This window comes from Ctenopharyngodon idella, chromosome 9, assembly GCF_019924925.1.
Source record: "Ctenopharyngodon idella isolate HZGC_01 chromosome 9, HZGC01, whole genome shotgun sequence".
NCBI lineage: Eukaryota > Metazoa > Chordata > Actinopteri > Cypriniformes > Xenocyprididae > Ctenopharyngodon > Ctenopharyngodon idella.
The window spans coordinates 18,589,028-18,612,299 of record NC_067228.1 but is presented as its reverse complement, the minus strand read 5'-3'; the positions used below and the strand labels follow the sequence as shown (position 1 = coordinate 18,612,299).

The following is a 23,272-nucleotide window of genomic DNA, read 5'->3' as shown; positions in this document are numbered from 1 at the left end:
TTGCAGTATCAAGTGATTTATTTATTCAAATTCTCCTAAATGGATAAGCACGAAACACTACATTGTCATTTCCAGTAACATTTTTCCTATTATGGTTTGTTTGATTGCTTTAATGTACAAGTGAAACTGTATTTTGTTTCTTTCCACTCATTTGTCTCCACTTCTAATCCGTCTGGTAAATACAACATAGCATTGTGCATTAGTCACTGCTTTCTTTTAACTTCTGTGGACTAAGGATAAAGCAATTTGAGCCAATGACTTGTAGACCACCCAGTTCAGTCAGGAGTTTGCAGGTAGAACAAACCCACACTCAATAGTTCTATAGTTCCTTGAATGCACTTTATTTAAACAACAGCATTTGAAAAACAAAATCAAAAAACAAAACATTGTCATACAAACAAAGAAGCCAAATGATGCACATAAGTTAATTATCACTTAGTGATAATGACAATGCATTCGATTGACAAGGAAAGTACCAATTCAGGAGTGGCAATCCTGATTCACATTGTAGGCGTTTATGAGTACAAAAACGATGAAAACAATGATGAAAATTATGAGATCGTCTAATTTTGTCATCTCCGAAGCAAAGTACTGGAGCATTGTGCTTAGTTCAGAGGCACTGTAAGATAAACGAAAGCATTAGCAAGATGAGCGAGAGCATCCTTTCTCAGAAATCCATGGGGTGTTGAAAATGATTGATGCATTTCCTTCCTCTTTTGTATGTGACATTCTTGTGTACCTGTACATTTCATATCTAAGTGATACATTATAAATACAAGGGAAGTCAAAGTTAGAAACATTGTCCAGATCTAATTGTCTAAATAATGTGTAAATATTAAAAAGTGGTCTTGGAGGCCTTCAGCTTTTCCACCCAAAACTTTGAAAGTCAATCTGATGTTATAGTGGATTTGACTAAATGATTAAAGCCTTTGTCTTAACCGCAACACTTCTCAGACATGCCAATCCAGGAGTCTGCTGCCTCTCAAGGAACTACCCCTCTCCACAAGACATGATCACCTCCACTTAACCTCGACACCACAGCATGGGAGACAACGATTACTATCCCGCCTGGTGAACGAGAAAATGAGGGAACAGAGAGATGGCACAGAGAACTGAAAAGACAGAATGAAAATGAAAGACATGGATAATTGGACAGTGACCTTGACCTAGTGCTCATCAGGGACTCTTGGAATCTTCTTTGTTTTCTCTTCAGCGTCGCTCTCAGCACTAACTCTGACAAAGATGGAGAGGAGGAGGTGATGGAGTAGAAGAAGTGCGTGGTTGTTCGCTCCCGCTGAGTGGTAAGCTACCCCCATGGTAGGTTAAACACCAGTCTAGGACACACAGACACATGCGTGCACACACTCTCATCATTTATGAGGGTAATTTGGGAGGTGTATATGGACGGACTCATCAGAAGTGCTTGTCTCCAGCTGTTCTAGGCTCAGCAGGGTGGCGGGATTTGGAGAAGATGCTCGGAGTGTAATGAAAGAGGCGGTGCGGGCCTCCAAAAGTGACTGATGATTGACAGGTTTAAGTAAGGTGTAGATCAAGCAGGCAATCACTACCGTGTTATTAAAGACCTTTTGCAAAACCTGCAGGTATCCAAGATCTCCCAGATTGTTTATCTTGTCATTAAATTCAACATCCAGCATTTTTTTCCATTTAAAATACAGAAGACGACAAAGCATTTTGACCACTTAAATGTAACAAACTTTAAAAGTTTTTAATGACTGGTTTTAGGGTGAAATAACCTAAGAGACTGTAGATTGTTGTCAGTGAACAAGAAGAAATATCGCATTTTAAGGTTGTTGATTTAAGAATTTAAAAATTTTTGGGGGGATTACGATCACTTATGATTGACCATAAAGATCAGATTTGGGCAAATACAGACCAGGGAAACTCAAGCAAACAGCAAGAGTGAAAAAGGTGACAATGCAGATGACAATGAATTGGGCAGAAAATGGCTAGAAGAATTCGATCTCTCTGGAGAGATGAGTAGCAGAGAACCACAACACACTCTTGGACTGTCAATGTGTCAGTAGTTGCTAGGTAAGCACACCAGGCTCTTGTTCCACCAACACTTTCATATGAATTATTGTCACTCCCTGGTCTTAGCTAGCTCTAGTCTTTGAGGCCTTACTCTGGTCTTCATTTGAATATAAGTGAAAAATGTAGCATGTGAAATCATAACAAGGTGCAAATGATCAACGCACTGGAGAACGATTTCTCAGGGTTATATACTTACAATACAACCCTACAGACATGAGACTGAGAAGTTTATCCTTGTGATTGTGATGCCATACTTTCTGATAAAACTATGTTTATACCCATTTTTAACTAATGTTCTGCTGGAATGCATTACTCGTAGGCATGTGCAGGTGTGGACACTGCCTATGTGAAAGAGTCAGGATGCTCAAAGTAATTGCAAGAATCACATCAGCATTTTGCACATTAAAGATTCTAAATAAAACATTTCCATTTGTAATAGACAAAACATGGACAGAGACCACAATTATCACTTGTTTAAAACAAAAATAGTTTAAGGGTTAGCATAAGGTTAACAACAATATTTTGTCTATTATCTGTGAAAGAGCAAGTAGCAGCTGATTTTTTTTAAAAAACAAATCAGAACCCTGGATCCAAGTGTTGCCACGGTGTCATGGACGATTTGCAACAGGTGGCCATGTTGCCTCAAGTTACGCTGATCAAAGTTTCAATCAGAATGCAGAGTTCATGCTTGCTGAGTTCTGATTGGCTCAAGAGAAGGATTGTCATCATATGCACAAAAAGATCATAGAAATTCCAATGATTCCTCTTAATTCTATTGTTTTAATATTCAACGCCTCATCTGCCAAGTGCTGTTCTCTTTGGAAAAGTACATTATGCTGATAGAATTGACAGTATATATCACATGATTCACTCAGTAACTGCTTCTAATTCTTTCCTCTCTGTTTTGGCAGTGTTTCTTTCTTTCACAATGTCTCTCATTACCAAAACAACTGCTGCAAGCCAAAAGCTGATATTAGACCATGAAAATAGAACTAAAAATAACAACAAGAACAACCATAATAACAATAATAACAATAACAACAATAATAATTGAGGGTGAAGATAGCAATAAATAGTGCTGTGGAGATGGGTGTGGCTAAGTGTGGTCAAATCAGGACATTGTGGGCAACAGTCAGTAAAAGAGAGCTGTGGGAGGTGACGGAAGAGAGAAGGACTACCGCACTTCCTCACAAGTGCAGTTGCTGAAAATGGTTCACTTTTCTCCACTAGGTCAGCCTCAACATTGTCCTTCTGTCCATAGCAGTCAGTCATCCTGCCAATTACGTTTAACTCAACACTCTCTGCCTTTTAAGTGTTGAGAGAGCAAACCTGGAATGAAACCTACGGTCTAAACATATCTGTATAAAGCAAACCTTCAACCACTGGACAGAAGTGACGGATAGTGATGTTGTGCACAGTCTGCGTTGGGTGTGCATGGATGGTGGGGGTAAAGGAGTGATTTCTTGAACCGTGTGGGATTGCTTGGAATGATCGTTGTGGCTGGTTGTGGGAGGGATGGCGCGGTCTTCAAAAGCGCCATTGGGCTAACTGTAGACCTTTCAGCACACCACATGTTTATAGTAGGGTTCCTGGGCTGGGCTGATGTGTACACCCAAGAGCTCATCTGTACCTCTAACCCAACCGACTGCTTTAGCAGTCAAGCACGGCCCTCCGTTGGCGACCGCCAGAATGCCCCATCATGGAGGGGAAGATGAGGACAGCCACAGCCGCCCACTAGACTCCCTGATTGGGCAGGAGTGAAGTTGTTAGTGTCCTATAGGAGATCCATGGCTCATCTAAAGCTCTGTCCCTGCCATTTTAACCCTGTAGAGGTGAAGAGGGGGCATGGATAGTGGTATCTTATAAGAGACCCTACGCTCTCTGAATAGAAATGAAATACTTGGTGAAAGACTGGCCGTCTTGACATTCTTAGCATGCAAGCTTGAATGCTTGTGACAACTTGGGGTTAAGGCAGCCATCTTGAAACCTGCCTTAATTTGACGATTTACATCTAGGAAATGAAAGCTTTCCAGCCAGCCAAATACTTTCCTTGCAGTACATTGTAGGGATTGCTTCTGTACCATCACATCCCTGTAAGTAACTAGTAAGGTATGAGGCCAGGAGTAGCTCACAACTCATTTTTCTACACCAACACTTTACATGCCTCAACCAAAATGCAGATCTGTTTTGATTTGACTTTTACAGGTCCTCAGAGGACACTGTGTCTTTGTCAGGAAATTTCTAAGCTGTTCTCAACACTCTCCTCTACTACAGAATAGTTGTATGTGCTCACTCCTTGCCTCTCCCCACCTACAGTATAGTCTTTGCGGAGGCTGTTTTATCTCTGATATTCTGCTTGATCTCGGGGACTTGAAGATGAACCACATGGGGGCAGGGAGCTGGGTCTGGCTGACCCTAGAGGCAGGCCTTTGTCTTTATTCTCATCTTGGCCAGAAGAAACAGCTGGAGTTGAGACAGAGTTGGCTCCTCCGGCTGGCGCACTCTCATGCCCGCTGTAGATCTCCTCGTGTCCATCTTCACTGGACTCTGCATCCTCTGAACTGGAGAGCAGCTCCTCATCGCGGTATTCGGACACGTCTACACCGCCGCCCTCAGATCCGAGCTCCTTCAGCCGGCCATGATGCTTCACATGATAGCGCTGGTTCTGGAAAAACTTAACGATGGTGTGTTTGGGCAGATCCAATTGGGCTGAAAGGGTGTGAATCGCTTCCTGGTCAGGGTAGAGGCCCACATCTTGGATAAAGCTCTGTAAGATGCCTAGAGCCTCCAGAGAGATCTTGGTGCGGGAGCGAGGTTTCTTGGTGACGTTGCTAACCCCTCCGCTGTTGCCTGAACCTGCGTTAGCTTGAGGGTTTTCTTCTGCTCCAGAACTGGGAACAGGTTCCTCTCGGATCGGAGAGTGGTCCTTTAGCGGCTGCATAGGCTGTCTGTGAAGTGCCTAGTGAGAAAGATGAAAAGTTTTATTAGTAAACTTATAAACAAGAGTCAGCAGTATGGAATAATTGAAAACTGCTTAAAAGTTCAAAGTGTCCTTTCAATGAATGTCTCTTGGAGTTAATGTCCTCTCTGCACTTGAGTATGTGATCAACTCTGGTAAAAATCCAACCAGACTGCCCCAGGCTATGATTGTTTAACTATGTATATTGTACACATAATGCCACAAGATTGAATATTTTGTCATTGCATCATGTTTTGAGGGCATCAAGGCAACTAACAGCATCTAAGCTGACACATCAACCGCATGAAATTCAACAGAGGAAGAAGCTAAACAAATACTCACCAAAACCCAAATAAATTACATCAAAAGAAACTGTTATGAAGAAATGTGCTTAAAGCAACATTATATTTGATGTATAGTGACAAGTTGGTTTTCATCTGTCATTTTGACAGGGATACATCCCATCCCTGTTAGCATAGACAAGGCGACTGCTAAATTTAACAGAAAAAGTAATGCAAGCAGCAAAACACAGACAGAAATTACACTTTTGACTTTGACATAAGATGTGAAATTGTTAGCATATGCTATTGTCTTGTACAAACACAGTGTAACTGTTAGCATTTTCCAACAAGTTAGCAGGCTAACAGAGCTGCGCTATTGTTTTAACAGAGGTTCTGAGACCCTCCGTATGTTTCATATGTCAATAAATCTGCCATTTTCTTCTAGTGTGGGCGCCAAAATACGTAGGAATAGGGAGAGGCACGGAAGGGGGATTGGGGGAATAGAGTGCAAAACAATGGTAAAATAGGATGAGGAGTAAATAGCATACTGTATATTTAGTACAGGGAAGAAAGAGGTAGGCTATCTGGTGAGCTCTGATACAAGGGAAGGTGCAGTGTGTCACAGCTGAGCTATCGAAGTCTGTGGCGCTGTCCTGCTGAGTTTATGACCAGGGTGGGGTGCCCAGTGCCTCCACACTGGAATGCTAAGCTATAAATCTGCGGTGCATTAAAATTAAAGGACCTACATAAAGATAATAGTCATGCGCCTCTCTCTCTGTCTCTCTCCTGCTCTCTCTCTATTCCCTAAATAATAACAGGGTATTTTTTAAATAATATTGAGGGCAGGCCAGACCATGAAATTGCTCCGATTTCACTTGTGGGGGCTGTTTTGGGCTGGCGCTTTACAGGAAGTGTGTAGGTTTGTTCTTTTTTCTTCTCTATTTCTCCATAATGTATTACTTTCCATGTCTCAGAGAAACAAACAGAGGCCACAAGAAAGGAAGAGAAAAAGAAATTTGAAGAAGTTTGAAGATGGTGAATAATTAGATTGACCACAAGGCATAACAGCACAAAATACCCGTTAGCTTAGCTAAAGAGACCACACACACACACACACACACACACATTGACAAACCCATTCATCCTGTATATGTTTGCTTGTTGTGTGTATTATTTTATGAAATTCTGGGAACAAGTTAGTTAAGTTCCAAAGACAAATATACAGTACAATCCAAAATGCACAACACACACATTAAATACCAACTTACATACCATTGTTTTGGCATCCTCAGGTATATTTTCAAATTCAGAGATGGAGAGTGAATCCTCTAAAATCCCATTCATAGTAAACCATCTAAGAGGCCTGTTCCTGTGCTCTAATGGTGGACGTTAATGAAGAGTTTTTCTGCCAAGCCAGAGGAGTGACTCCATTTCAAAATCCTGCTTTAGCTATAAAGCCAACCTCCGATTTCCTCCACCATTCAATTTATTCACCTACTCAGTTCTTAAAGTCTTCTCAACCACAGGAGTCACATTTGGACAAAGGGCCATTTTTTCCTGAACTTTTTTTTTCTTTCAATATTCATCTCCATCGCTTCCTTCTTTTCTAAATTCCATGCTGAGATGGGTCTGTGAGTTCACTGCATTAAGAAAAAGTCTTTTTTCTTTTAACAGAAATCAAGGCAAATTATGGTGAAGTATGAAAGAATTATAGAACATAAAAAATTAACTTGATTCTTAATGAGGACTGGCCCTCGTGGGGACGGAGGCAGGATTAAGTGGGGCTGTGTTGCCACTGGAGATGCCATTAACAGGCAGATAAATATGTAATGATGAGAAAGACACTTTCCTGTTGGTTTTCTTGTGCATGACTTCACCTTCTCCAATTATCATGTGCATCATAATTTTTCTTTGCTACATTGCAATACCTCAGGAATGGGTGAGTCATGTTTGTGTGTGTGTGTCTGTGTGTGTGTCTTGATATTTTTTAAGAATAACTCTACTTTTTAAGAAGCAATCCACAAAAATAAAAGAAAAAGGCAACAAGTAACTAAGAACAACCCAATGACTTTATCAACACAGTACACATTAATCACTCATCCTAGTATACTGCAAAACAACTACAACAAGAACAAAAAAACTACAATTTTATCTCAAAATTGCTATTATTTTCTTAGTAAATGTGATTTTATACCTTGTAATTGTCACTTTATTTCTTATTTTAAACTTTATCTTAATTTACCGTTTTACTTTTTCACGCTAAGGAGGAAACCGGCTTTCATACCCTAGCTACCATATTAAATTAAATCAATACTATATTATATTATATAAATAAAATAACTGATTAAACAAAGGCTGCAGGAATAAACTTGTTCACTGAGCACTGAGTAACGCCTTGATATCTATATTAAAGGGTCAGTGATGTCCGTGAAAATGTTTGCCATGCTAAGTGTGTGTGAACATGCAAGTATGTGCATGGCTTGCTCGCCTCCAACCCCAGCACTCAATCGGGGTCCCAATCCACATGGCAGGGTCTAGGGGGCACTCCAGTGCACATCGCAGCATCCAAATTAGCAAAAACAAAGGAGAAATTATTCATAAGAAATGTCCTGCCAAATGAGCAAAGGGAGGCACTTAAGACCATGCACACGCACTGCAGAAACAGCGTGAAGATGATGTGGGGCCAGGTCAGCCTTCTAGATCGTGTTAGTGTGACTGAGTGTGTCCCTAAGGTGAGGTAAGCTGCACCCAGGGGCTCACGCGGACCCGTCCTGGAGTGGTTGAAACCTTTAAGCTACATGAAAAAAACAAATCGCACACTGGAGGTGGCATGATTCATGATTATTTTTTTTAAAAATGGGATACGGATTCCCTGGGGGGGCCACAATGGGTGCTATAGGGAGTCTGCAAAAAGTTCACACACACCAAAAAAATATATTTGACAAAAATCAAAGAAAAAAAAAAACAAAGTGAATGGCAACTTTCTGTAAAAAACTCCTTCGGAACAATATTTATGCTTATTTATGCTATATAAATATAAATAACATTTTCACTATAGGTCTAAATTTAATCTAAAGGGTTAGAGAAACGATGCTCTGTTATTTTTATACTAAGCACTTTTTTTTTTTAGACAATATTGTACTAATTAGCTTTTGCTTAAGTACAACGGCAATAAAAAAGTCTGCAATGCTGGTCTTTTCAACAGGATATCATTCCTTGTCTTATGAGATAGAGCACACAAATCACACGCTTTATTTGGTTTGACACGTGTATGTTACAGGATTTCATGGTTTAAACCAGACAAGGATCTTTGAGTTATGTTTGATTATCTTATAAGGTTAAAGTAAATACATCAGTGTAGTCTGTTGGTCACACTGAGGTGGTATCTGCTAAATAAACTGTATACATGTATGTTCCTCATGTGTGTTCATTCATTAACATGCTCATGTCTGCATAAGCAGCTGGTACGCATGTGCTGACTGTGGTGGCAGGCAGGCTGGAGCCAAAGGGGCTGCTGGGGATCTGAAGAGGGTCCCTCATTACAACATAAAAAAATAAATAAATAAAAAAACTACAACATGCTCATCTATGACATTTATGTGTTGACACAACACAATATTGTCAAACTTGTCTAATCTTTAATTTCCTTTAGAAAAAAAATATTCCATACACAGGTTGATCCTGATCAACAATGGCTCAGTGAAGTGTAATTTAGGAATTTTAATTAAATGACCAATACGTTAATATTACATCACATAAAAATAAATTTTAAAAAGCATATATATATATATATATATATATATATATATATATATGAACAATGCTTTAATAAATGCACTGACTTTCCTTATGCATTTTTATGATAAATATTGTGCAAGAGTTCATGGCCAGTCATTGTGGAGCTACTAAAGAAACTTACTGTAGTAAAGTCCCTTGAGTCATTACGCGTGCGTGTGTATGTGCATATATGTGTGTGTGTCTGTGTGAGTGTTCCTTCTCTTCCCGTAATTATTAATATCAGGGCTGTGGTGGCACTGTCTGTCAGGGTGTGTCCTAATGGGGCATTTCCTTCTGCGCCCAAAACACATAAATGAGTATATTTACACACATACACATGCTGCCAACAGACTGTTTATTCCACTAACATAAAAGAGAGAGCATGCGAGAGAGAAAGAAGCGTAATGGGCAAGCACAGAAACTGAGAGTCACTCTGTCTCCATTTGTTAGTACTTAATCTTAATACGGCTGCTTAACTCAAGTTAATAAATGTTAATAAACAGCAATCATTGTGAGTGAATTAAACTGCAATGCTTTACTGGCAGGGTGAGAAAGAAGAGTAGGTTAAAAGAAGGTGGAAAGCATTGATCCAAGTGTTTGTAGATTTATGTGTATGTGGTTTGTGTGTGAATGTATTTACATATAAGTATTAGTGTGTAGATGTGTGTGCATACTGTGAATGAATGTGTGTCTATGTTAATGCTGGAAAAGTGTGTGTCCACAGTAATGACCCTGGCTGGCATAGGGGAAAGTCCATTTAATCAGTAGCGTGTTATTTGGAATTCTCTGTGTGTGTGATTAAAGAGGTTGGGGTGTGCTGGGTTATTAGGTGTTGGCAGAAATGCTGCATGAATGATGCTGATATTAAAACTGAAGCCTCAAAGATGTGTGCATTCACACAATGAACGCACATTTATATGATTTTAAGATAATTATGCTTAAAACATTTATAAAGAATTTAGTTTTCCCTCCACTTTTAACACTAAAGTCTTATACACAAGGGTCAAATTATGATTTTTTTTACTTTTAATATTAATCAAGGATTTGCGCAGAAAAAGCACTCTCTCTCCTAGGCCTTTTTTGGGCAAAAAAAAAAGAACAGGCAATAGAGGTTAAAATAAAATAAAATAAAATAAAAATTAAAAAAAATAAAATAAAATAAAATTAAAATAAAAAATAAAAAATTTTAAATAAAAATTAAAAAATAAAAATTAAAAAATAAAATAAAATTAAAATTAAAATAAATAAATAAAATAAAATAATAAAATAAAACAAAACAAAATAAAACAAAACAAAACAAAACAAAACAAAACAAAACAAAACAAAATAAAATAAAATAAAATAAATAAAATAAAATAAAATAAAATAAAATAAAATAAAATAAAATAAAATAAAACAAAACAAAACAAAATAAAATGATATTTTTTATTAGACATTTTACGGACATTTTTCAACCTTAGTTAAAGCTCTCACACTTAAGTTGTGGGTTTTCTGTTAAGCTCGGTATAGTTTCTATGGCACCATTCTTCAATAAAAAACTATAAAAATCCTGCTCGACAGTGTTAGAATAACAAAACATGCTGAAAACTTATGGTCAGATTGTTAAAAATTAATTTTCTGAAAACTGAATATCTGGTTTTGACATAAATGTGGGCGGTTGTGTTAATTTATTCATCTCCCTGACGTTATAGAAGATCAAAATGAACATTTATTATGGTTTAAATTATACACTATTTATATTATAAAAATATAAATGGTCTATCTGTACTGGGAGGAATCAAGGAACAATTCATTTCTCATAATATGACCACCCTGCAGTGCAAACGCCACATTAAACTGCTTTCTTTTGCCATAATTATTTGAAGTATGCAATTCAATGCTTTAAAAACTCACCTGAGGGTCAGTGGGCAAGTGTAGTACAGTGTGCAGCCGTTCACTGTGGTGATGGCGGGACTCTTCCTCGTATACCAGATCCCTGTCCGTCTGCGGAAGGCTCAAAAACCTCCGGATAGTACACAGGTTCTCCCAGAGAGTCCTGTTCTCTGGGCTGGGACTCTCTTTCCAGCGAAGCAGCTCGCATAGCCATCCCTAAAGAAAGGAAAAGCATTCATTACATATTTTGTTTAGCTGAAGGTACTTTTCCAACAATATCACTAAATAGTATCAATATATGCCTTGTCTGCTTAGTTGGATACCCACTAAAGCTCCGCTATAGAGACTTTCTTCTCTTTTTGGGCATTTATGTCACTTTAATATATAGCGATGATGGGCAGAATGTGATGTGAAACAACTCACCACGCGTTCATGTTTATTTTATGACTGTAAAGTTTACTTTACAGTAAACAAGTACCACCACAAAGCATCACAAGTGCACTGAGAGAGCAGAGAGTGTGCGAAAGAGAGAGTGAAATGGTGGGAGATTAGGAAGATTTGATTATCTCTGCTAGACTGGGCCAGTCTTTGACACCAGCTGTTGTGTGCAGCCAACCTCTTCCAGCACACATTGTTAATGACCTGAGCATCTCTCTCTCTCTCCTTCTCCCTCAGCTCCTCCTGGCCAGCTGCAGCAGATGGGCGCGTTCAGCCGTGACCCCCCCACCCGACCCCAGACCTGTGAGACCTAACCGCATCTGTCACACTCACATTCATATATACACACAGAGCAGCACTTTGCTGACACATCTCATACACGCAAACATGCGAAGACGACCCTAAAACACATGCCTCTAGATGAGGTGGTCACACCTGCAAAGCCATACCGCAATAACGCAGAGTTCCTCAGTAAAGAGCAGAAGAGACCAAAGCTCTCTCAGGCTATTACATGGTAAGAATTAGGCGCAGCTGGGAGTGGGATCATATTTGACTAAATCAATTATCTCTCTTTGATCTAAATTAGAGAGAGACAAACAAATGGGCCAATAGCTTTTGAAAAAAATTCTTTATCAACACTCTGAAATGAATGCCATGCTTTTCCAGCTCATGTTAAAGAAAATGATCATTGTTGTCCTTTGCACTCAGACAATGTGGCCATTAATTTTTTTCCATACCTGTCAATGGCAAGTGAACTGAGAAAATTTACCACCCACATGCGCATATATGTTTTAGTGGAAATTAAATATATAATTTTTATTTATGTATGACAAAGGAAAATACACATTTAAACTGCTCTTTTTATTTGCTCACCAAAGCCTTTTTTTTACTCAGAAGTGGAGTTAGCCAAGTGTTAATTTTGGACTCTGGACAATTTTCTGAATAAGCTTAAAGCTTATAAAACAATGAAAAAAAAGCAAAAGTAGATTCCCATGATGTGCTTTTCATAACTGCTACAATGACCATTTACAGCTAGAAAATATTAGAGTTTTTTAAAGCCTCAAAAATATTTAAGCCTCAAAGCCAGTATTGCACTTCTATGATATACACATACTTCTAGTCACAATATTCTGCATTCTTTATATCGCTATCTGGGAACAAGTGTCAATGTAAAACGTATGAGAACATTAATCAGATCAGTCTATGGAACACTGGATGCACGTCTGTACGATGACTCATGGGATGGGAGAGAAAAGCGCTGAAAGAAAGAATGAGATTCTTTGGCAGGATCTGGAATGGTAAGTCAGAGATGAACAAATGGAAGGCATTTATCAGGCTATCTGTTGATGTTGATGTTTTTGTTTATCAACTATAGAGACGCGCCAAAATCAGATATAAATTCCTGCACAGACGGACACCGTTACTTCCCCTACAGCGACTGAGGAAAGAACATGTAAGCTAAGTGTAAACTTTCTAGAATAAAACAAATCACTTTGAAGTAACTGTCTCAAATATCCTATCCCTCAATATTATTCCTTATTTTCATAATAAAAGCCATTTAAGTTCATAAATCCATTTAAGCTGAAGTACCTGAAAAGCACCTCATGTAACCAACCTCACTTTCACAGTGTACACTTAGTTGACTCAAATACATTACTAACAATAATCATATGAAGATATCAAGCTGATTAAATTCTCCAGTACAATAAAATAAAATGCAAACTTATATATAAGATGTACTTGAAAAGTAGAAGACAAAAGTATTTTGTTTTCCCTGTGTATTTGTTAAAAATATAAAAGAGATTAGACCTCATTTTTAAGTTCAGTTCAAGGTTAGTTTTGGCATTATGTTATATGACAGGATGGAAACATGTCAGGTTTATAAACAATAATGAGAAAATCTGGGTAAATAATTACTGAATCAGTTCTTACTTGGCTCTTATTGGCTGCCACCTTGGCAAAAAGTGCCTGAGACACTTTTGCCCGTTTCATCTCCTGCTGGATTTCGTCATAGATGGCTGAGGTGATGTTGACCAGCGGTTCCAGTTTCAGGGGAAGGTCAGGATTAGGACCAGAAGTCTTGGACTGTGAGGGTCCAGCGGTCAAAGTTAAAAGTAACAAAGAAGACAGATTGATTAGATAAACATTCATAATTGCTACAGAGAGTACAATATGACAACATTCATGGATCCTTGTTTGTACCTGCAATGTACTGAGATTTTAGCAGATAAATCATTAAAGCATCCATAAGTAAACTCTTTGTAGTACGTGTTTGAAGTATGGTGTATTGATTTTAGAGTGGTGTGTTTTCTCATTCAATGTTTGAAGTTGCTCTGCAGGCACAGGCAAGTAATCTCACATTCCCCAGTAAAAACGATTGCAAGATAAACATATACAGACATAATAGTAATGATAATACACAACCACATTCCCTAAGACCAAAGAATGAGAACTTTGTTCTCGTATCAGAAGGATTTTTATTATCTGCATGGGTTCATTCACAATGGTCCTGAGGTTGAAAGCAGGCGCATTCATATGTTTCATACAAGCATTCTAGAAAGTCCACGCACCAGGTTCCAGGTCATTTAATATAAACATGCCATGACAGGAGAAAAGCCATGCTTTCCTGCATTTGTCATTTTAGAGAATCAAGAGCTTGTGAACCTGAAGTTTTAATGGGTGTGAACCCTGTAATCGCTAACAAACATTAATATAAACAGTATAAATTTGTACCTTCTGTAGTAGCTTGACATATTGAGCATTTATTTTCAAAATGGGAAAAGTGTCATGCCTACAACTGATCACTACTCATACAGATCATGGAGGTCTCGGATGAGGTACACTCTATGAGGAAATGAAGTGAGTGTAGATGTAATCCTCACCGAGTTTGTGATTTTGGTCTTATTCTTCCAAATAGATGCCCACGCGTCAGGAGTTAACTGTTCATCGATGCTGCGCTCCCACACTTTCTGCATTGGGAGGTATGGCGTGACGTTAGCAATTAGAAGGTAGCAATCAGATTTTAGCTAGTTTGACCCTTAGAGGGCAATGTCTTGAAACTCAGTGTGGTTGTTTTAGTGAATTATCCATATTGTTATTCTCAGTACGTCAGTATGTATTAATATATTTAAAGACAAAATATAATTTACATCATACTAGAATACGCTTTACCTAAAAATGTCAAAGGAACTAAACATTTGACCTTTGTTTTCTGACTGGAATAGGCTGGAATACACTACAAGATTTTTGCCGAGTTTTTTGCCGAGGATTCTATGCTAGTTGACGAAAGTCAGAGCCACTCTGCAGATTTTGGGCAGTTGAAATTTACATATTTCACAGATAATTGCGTATATGAAATTATAGTATATGATAGGTACAGACTACTTGCGTTCTGAACGACTTGAAAGTTTGGTAGTCTATGATTGTTTAGTATATAATGTGTGGTGCCTAGTATTTTAAAATCTCTTTAGATGTTAAAAGTCATGTAGTGTATTCCATCCTTTAATAAACTCAGTTCTTGCATTTTCTTTTTAAAACTTAACTCTATAACAGTCTGATACGGATTACAAAGAAAACAACAAAGTGTAAGCCAAACAAAACAAGTAAACAGATCACATGAATCCAGACAGAAACAAAAGCAATCTCATAGGCGTACGGAAAAACAATTCAGAATCAGACACAACAAAAGCTTTCAGGTATTTCTACACCCAGTTAATCATACAAACACAGATGCAACAGGGGAAGAGGGAAGTGTAGGGGGCTGAACCTAATCAAGGGAGGAAAAGTGGGGTACCTGAGAGAGGCGGGCACCCCCAGGGCTGGGGTTTGTGCTTGGGGGCAGGCTCACAGGAGGGTTCATGCTGCGTTCTCGTTCTTCCTGGTAAATGCGGTCCCTCTCGCTCTCAGGTAAGTTCAGGAAGTTCTGCATCGCTTTGAGGTTCACCAGCAAGGACTGAGAGGCTGAGCGTGGGTCTTCCTCTTTTCGCAAGATCTCCGACAACAGGCCCTGGTGTACACACATAAGCACATACGTAAGCACAGGGGAAGCACTGTGAAGAAGGCTAATTCTTTCACAACACATTTACGCAGTAACTTCACCTGCACCATGTAAGTCTCCACCCACACTTTGACTGACTGTGCACTATGTTGGATGTAATTGAACATAATTTAGACCTGCAGTGACTCTGTGAATTCACCAGGTGTGAGAGGGTGTATGAGATCACCCTCTCACACCATGACCAGAGCAATCACACAGCCATGCTCAAAGCGACTCACAGATTTGAAACCTCCAACAGAACAACTCTGACACTTTGATGATCCTCTCGTATTTAGTTCAGTGCCAAATTAAACTTGTTTAGTCCTGATTTGTACATGATTTAGTCTGTGTATGGGATAGTGACTAGGGCTGGCAATAAACCTTATAGATATTATGTTGTGATATTCTTTTTTATGTCTCTAAAGTCAGCATGAAATGGAAATTGACCCTATCTCTGATGTTTTTGATTTTATTGTGAACAATTCGTCCGTCAATGTTTAATTTTTATTTATTTGTTTTTTTGACCTTGTAATTTTTAAGTAAATTGTTGTAACAAAATCTTTTGGTAAAATGACAAACTTCTCTCTTTTGACATATGCCAGATTTCTCCAATCGTCTGCTTAAACTCTGCCCCTTTTCTTACAATTGACGGCAAACTCGCATTCAGATCTGTCTCCATCTAATCAAAAAAAGAGGAAACACTGAACCAAGTCCCCACCCTATATTTTTTTATTTTTCGATAATACTTTTGTTGTTGAGTGTAACTTACAGAAACTTAATAGCCAAATAAAAAGCACATCAAAATCATTGCAATATTCATATGTTACACAAGCAAAATAATTATGAAAACATCATGAATATTCAGTCCATTGCCCTACCCTAGTGACTGGTATGTTCTGAAGAGGTTTTTTGCTATTATACTAGGTGTACCTTGTTTCTCTTTGAACTGTCTCCATCCTGCGAACAATATGAGTACTATTTCAGCACCATGCTGTCTATACTATACCTGTGTACGGTTGAAGGCAACTCGAGCGAACACTGCTTGCGAGACACTGGCTCTTTTCAGCTCATCTCGCACCTGTTGGTAGATATCAGATGAGACTTCCGCAGCCGAGGGGTTGGACCCGGGCTCTCCAGGGCCACCGGACTTGCTAGGCCGTGGGATGGGTGGGTGATTGAGAAACTGCTGGTTAAGAGCCTGCGGGTGCTGATGCAGGAGGCGGCTGACAGCCAGCTGCTGGTTGATAAGATGGGCCATGGCTAACTGCTGTCTCACCAGCTGTGGGCTGAGCTGGGGTGAGAGAAGTCCTCCGGGCGCCAAAAGAGGTTGCAAGGCGGCAGGCGGAGGTGGAGGAGGCACCTGGGCTCGTAGAGGAGGACTGTGATGGAGCTGCCCATGAGATGATGAAACTTGCGGCTGCCCTTGGGATGGAGGCTGAGACTGGGCTGAATTCTGAGGTTCTCCAGAGCCACCTTTCACAAGAGAGCTGGCACTGTTCAACGGACCAAGCTGTGCCAGACCAGCCAGGTGAGGGGGCGGACGCTGGGCTAATACACAGAAGTCGGCAAGACTGTCCCTTTCAACTGCAGAGGGATGGAGATGCGTATGAGGCACTAGAACAAACTCTGTAGTGGTTTAATTGACAAATTAAATACAGTCCTTTACCCAAAGAAACATCCGAGTATAGATGCTTACCCTTGATTTCGGAGCTCTCCCGCCCTTGCCACAAATAATCCCCTAAAACAGACATAAGGAACTCATGGTAAGTGACAAAAGCATTCACTCACTCAATCACGCTCACAATGAAACAACAACATTCTTTCATGAATAGAAAGTTTTACAACTTTGGCTTACAATCATATGACTGACACATGAGTCATCCAATGGGGTCTCTTCGCACTGGCACACACATCTGGCAATGCGGGCTGAGTGTTTAGCTCTGGGAGGCAAGGAGCAGAACTAATGGAGGGGGCTCGGTGTAACTCAACACCACTTACTCTGTCAGCGTGCCGAGGATCGCTTTATTCTTTGTTGGCACTAACTCTCTCGCTGCACTTGGGGTTTAGCCCCCACTTTGATCTGTCCTGCTGTGTAATTATTTCACTTTTTGAAGAGGCAACGAGAGGAGGAAAATTGTCACAGGCATTTGGATGCTAAGAGGCTTAAACAGCGGAGCTGTGGGACGACTCCCTGTAGGACCTGCCACTGGGAGACCCCCTGCAGCATTTTGGGGGAAAGAACAGTGGTTTCTATTAGGCAGTGAGGAGGCTTAGGTTACCCCATCCTGTGTAAGAGGAGTCATTAAGAGATAACGTATAAAACGAGGCACAAAGCTCAAGACTTGCTCATAACCCTGAACACCTTACCACATGCTAGAAATGGGACATCTCATTAAAAAAAAAAAAAAAAAACCACACACACCTTCCCTGTGTCTGAATATGCTTACTTCCGTACTATATAGTAGGCAAAAAATGATATGTAAAAAATGTATGTCCAGATTCAGAGTATTCATAAAACAAGAGGCGAAAAGTACATAGATGGCCTACTACTTGACAAAGTACCTGGATGACAGGCGAGATTCTGAAGTGCACATCTAAGGGACACTTTACAATCCCATTAGGTCACAGGAGAGGAGTTGGCAGTGGCAGTGAAACGACGCAACTGATGCAGCAAGTCACTTGACAGTGACAACATGACGGATATAGTACATCCGGATTTCATTCTAAATATACACATTCATACTATATAGCACATACCTTTTCAACGGTTACAAAGTAAGTTCTTCATCAAATGTAGTACCTATTCAGACTGCGATTTTGGACAGAGCTATGCTTTCCTGACCAGTCTACTGTGCTGATGTCAGGTTAGCATCTTAGCCTTTTTTTCCCACTTGATTTAAGATGGCACCATATAACAGAGGAAGAATTGAACCTGGATTTGAGCTGGATTTTGGTTGGACAGAGTAAAAATATAACCAAAAAAAGCACAATTTAGCACAATTAGCACATTAGCACAAGCCTTACCTTTAATTTTTTTGTACTTCTTGTACCAGCGACCAAACTCTTGGCATTTGGCAGTTGAGACGTTAGCATAGTAGGAACTATTCACTATCGAGGAGATCATACTCTGGAAAAAAGTCCAAGAAATGAGAGAAGTCAGTAAAAAGGAAGAAATCGAAGTAAAGACAGAGGATAATGGAAATAAACACACATGATCAAGATCCTAAAATTGCAATGATAAATGGCCTATAAAACACATTACTGCGGAAAGCCACCCAGGCAAGGCGGATAGCGAACGCCACGACAAGCTTCTAGCCGCAGTGACACAAGTAGAGATGAAGAGCCACACACATATGCAAACAATTGATATGAGGATCAACACCCACACAGAGTTCCACTTAAACACAGCATGCACAGATACATAAATCTCAAAGATTGCTCGCTTACTTGGAAACGAGCACAGCAAGGATCGCAGATGCACACCCACATAGACACACACACACACGCATACTCTCTCTCTCATGGTGGAGTAATTTCTGGGTTTTAGAAATGGCCCATGAATGTGGGGAATTTGAGTAAATTTTGAATTGATGAATAAAACATTCTAAGCATGTACTGACAATATTAATTGGAACAACTGCAAGCATAGTGCAATACTGAGCCCAACATTTTCACTTATGTTATACTACTAAGTATTAGGTTGTATTTTTGGCATAGTTGTACCAGCAGCATATGTTTTACATATCATCTTAAATGCCATGTTTTCCATATCATCTTAAATGCCATGCTTTACATATCATCTTAAAGCCAAATCTATGTCTGTTGGATTTGAAAAATTTGAATTGGTAGCAGCTCTACCTGTGAGAGTGGACATTCTTTGGCCAGGGTGCTCTGGTTCATCTCTTTGAGCAGTTCTTTGAGGGCGTTGCGTACTGTAGCGTGGTTCCACTGCTCTGATGGGAGGTCCTCCAGTTTAGCAAAGCTGTATCCATAAAACATTATTACTCAACCCTCCATTACAGTAATAATCTTCAATTCCTAATCACTAAACCCTGCAGCAGGCCAGGTCAGCAATATCATCACCATGAAGACACAGGGAAACAAACCTGGATTGTACACGACTACACAAATGCCTACAATCCTCTCTTTTGGAGTCTATGTTTATTTCCTCAGCTTTCAGAAGTAAACTGCAATCAGTGGGCATGGAAGGGCTCATTGAGGAGCGCAGATAAAAGTTTACCCTGGCCTATCTCCTGTTCTTATTTATGCACAGAGCTTTAGAGTCTTGCTTAACAGCCTATTATTGACAAATGAAAAATAATCCCCTACTTATCTGGACATTTGAAGTGTTATAATATACGGAAAAGGGAAACTTTTTTACATGTTCCATCAATGCACATATTAAAAAAACAAATATTAATAATAATAATAATAATAATAATAATAATAAAATATATAGCATAACATCAATTAATATCAATAAATTATTAATTATTGATAATTTTTTAATAATATAATAAATTATTATATATAACAAACCAATATTTTAGTTTCCCATAGTTTGTATACAGATGATACAATATTTATCAATTACATTATATAAAAATTATGATTTCACTTAATCATCTAAAAAATCAAATAAATTAAAGGTTTTACAACCTGATACCACAAGATAAAAATTCCACAAATAACTTTTTTTAGTTGTTTCGTGCTGGTGATTTAAACCTAAAATTGGACCTATACTTATTTATTTTATATTACTATTATTATTAATAATATTATATTATAATAATTCATATTAAATATATGAATTATATTATTCAAAAAAAAAAAAAAAAAAAAAAAATATATATATATATATATATATATATATATATATAACCATTAAGGTTCTCTGCTGAACTAAGGGACTATTGAAAACCTTTATTTTTAAGAGTGCTCTGTGGTCTCGTACCTCTGTAGCTGGATGCGTAGCGTGACCATGTGGTAAACGTCCAGTAACATATCAGCAACCGTTGCCTCTGGAGCATCTGTCAGGTAATGGATGGGCAGGGGGTTCCAGCGGCCCACCTTAATAATGCCTGTGAAAAGGAAGCAGAGAGAGGGGAGAGTCGATTAACCCCACTTGATCTCATTGTGCGGCAAATTTGTGTAGCATATTTCCATGACATCATCAGAGATGGCCTCATGTCCATGATGGCTGTAATGAAATCTCAATAAGAGAATAAGTTAGGAGGGGCTCCACTCCAGTGAGTACTAGGCAGCTCCACCAAACCAGAACCAAAGCTGGCACATTACATCATCACACAAGCACCCACTTACAGCAAAAATCAACATTAGAGGGCACACAAAACATGATGATTGAAAGACAGGGAGACAAGAACATGAAGTGATTGGAAAGAGGGGGTTAAGGTAGGTGGCAAACCAACATGATTTACGGCATATGGTGAAATATATGATTATGCATAAGGTATTTAAGTAACAAAAAACGAAGCGTAGTGGGAAATGAGTCATATATTTATCATTTGCTAAATAATTTACACTACCCGTGGGTTATTGCATCAAACATTTTGAAAATCATACATTTCGGAGGACTTTGTTTCCTTACTTCTCGTATTCTGCGGTGCTTCATCTTGTGCTATAAAAGCAGACAGCAAGGAACAATAGCACCAATGATAAGGCTTTATCTATTAAATACTTATCAGGTCAGGAAGAAGCACCTATCGTGCATACTGAGAGCCACACCAATAACCGCAGGCCCAATTAAGGGGCGCCTGTGGATCTTTTATAACCAAGGAGTTTATATAGGAAGCAGGCGCTCGTTTAGCGCATCGCAGACTCTTGTGTTCACCCACAATCCAACCCCCCACCCTCACCCTCCATTAATGGGCCGTCATAAACACAGGTCAATGATTGTATGATTAACCCAAATTGACTGTTATAAATGCCTCTCGTTGTGCAAAGGAAGAGACGGGCATTTATGGCTGAAGAGTAATCTGTAATCGAGGTGTCACTGTGAGACAAAGCCATATTTCTGAACGATGCCATCTGATTGTTTTGTAAATACTCCAGGTAACTAAGGCTGTCCCACAATGACCTGTGTGAAGAGATGTAAATTGCTTCCCATTTTAAAGGGATAGTTCATGCAAATATGAACATTCTGTCATCATTTACTCATGTCATTGGCAACCCATATGACTTTTTTTTTCTTCTGAAAAACACAAAAGCAGATATTTTGAAGTCCACAATTTTGAACTACAGCACATGCATTGAAACAAAATTGGACCTCACTGACTTTCATTGTGTGGACAAAAAAAGAAAGAAAATATTTTTCAAATTATCTTCTTTTGTGTTCCAATGAAGAAAGAAAGTCATACATGTTTGGAACAACATGAGGGTAAATGAGTAGATGATGACAGAATTTTTGGGTTAACTATCCCTTTAATGGTTAATGAGAAATGTTTTGATGGGTTTAACTATTACTAAATACAATAAAAATGTCAAGCAATCAAGCAGTGATCATCTTTTTAGACTTTACAACTTTTTAAATGTATTTCAGTGCATTCACCTTCAAACAGTGCATTATCCCTTTAAATTATACTGAAGCGGAATAGGTTTACAGATCAGGGTCAGGATAAAACCTAAGCAGCAGTGGCATCTACTGAGGGTGCCATCATTTTTTTCCAAGAACCACACTGTGCTATTAAAAATGAATTAGCTGAATCTATTATGCCCTCCGCTCTATTTATTTCCAGATGTCGCAATCATTGTCAAGATGCGCTGTACATGTAAACTGGACCCTGTGCTCATTGCATTATTAACCGTTTTCCAAACACTGCACACGTCCGTAAACACTTTTCAACACGCACCACTCGCGTGCATGTGCAGTCAATTCCACATCTCTTGTGCAAATGTATATATCCAACACATCCGACAACAGGACGTGAACCTGACCAAAAAACCAAGGGTGTGCCATGAATAGATACAAAACACATCCACACACACAAACTCGCGCACAAAAGTATTTCCCATGGTCTTAAGAGGGACTGAGTGAAGCTGTGAAAACTAAACAATGCTAATCACATTACTATCCACTAAATGAGACCCAGACGCTGACCAGCTTCCCTCTCTCGCTCTCTTTCTTTCTCTTTTGTATTTTTTTTTTTTTTGTATTGCTTTAGGCTGTTTGTGTCATCTGAAGAGCTCCAGCTGCTCAATCACACACAGACATGCCGATGGATCGCTTACCTCCATCCAGACACTGTATTGCCATGCCACTGCTGCCACTAAAGCCTGATTGAATGAGTTAGTTTTGGACAGAAACTGTTTTTGCAAATTAGCAAGGGCTCCATTGTTTCTCTCGGTTCAGTGTTTGTGTTTTGACTAGAGATAACAAGACATTCTGTGTGACCCATTCCACCGTTTTCTTCCTCTATTGGCTGAATGCTTCTGATGTGTGAGCTTATCAGTGTCAGAATCTAAACAGGGCCAGTGGGTTTGCAAAGCCTTAGACCCATAGATTATGAAAATGGGCTTAACTGGTATAAAACATTCATTTGAATTTGGTCTTAATATAAGTATAAAAATATAAACTTTCAATAGAACAACTGCAACATAGTCCTCTTAAGTAACTCATACTGTATAGTACGATGTGCTTTAGTGTAAGAGATCTGATGTAAACAGACAACAATTGAGGTAGAACTATGTACAAAAGTGAATAGGGCTATATAAATTAAAATATATAATATTTGGTGAATAAAGAAAAGTGTGCTGTGAGTTAAAATGAGATCAAGAAATATAGTACAAAATCAAAAATTTAAATAATGCATAAATTCAATTAAATTATATATAAATAAT

General features: G+C 38.9%; 1 protein-coding gene across 2 annotated transcripts in view; it reads right to left on the bottom strand.

Annotated features, from left to right (window-relative positions):
- Nucleotides 1–325: 325 nt before the first annotated feature.
- The window catches only part of satb2 (SATB homeobox 2), a 41,880-nt gene continuing 18,933 nt past the window's right edge, over nt 326–23,272 (bottom strand). The window contains exons 4-13 of one of the 2 annotated variants that reach the window (XM_051906645.1): nt 20,370–20,496; nt 19,274–19,397; nt 18,440–18,542; nt 17,112–17,153; nt 16,422–16,999; nt 15,173–15,385; nt 14,262–14,348; nt 13,312–13,464; nt 10,963–11,157; nt 326–5,011 (exon numbers count right to left, since the gene is read on the bottom strand). In XM_051906645.1, coding sequence (XP_051762605.1) covers nt 4,391–5,011; nt 10,963–11,157; nt 13,312–13,464; nt 14,262–14,348; nt 15,173–15,385; nt 16,422–16,999; nt 17,112–17,153; nt 18,440–18,542; nt 19,274–19,397; nt 20,370–20,496 — 2,243 coding nt within the window. In that variant the 3' untranslated portion in view covers nt 326–4,390. The remainder of the gene's footprint in view (nt 5,012–10,962; nt 11,158–13,311; nt 13,465–14,261; nt 14,349–15,172; nt 15,386–16,421; nt 17,000–17,111; nt 17,154–18,439; nt 18,543–19,273; nt 19,398–20,369; nt 20,497–23,272) is intronic. The other variant, XM_051906644.1, reaches the window with a different exon arrangement.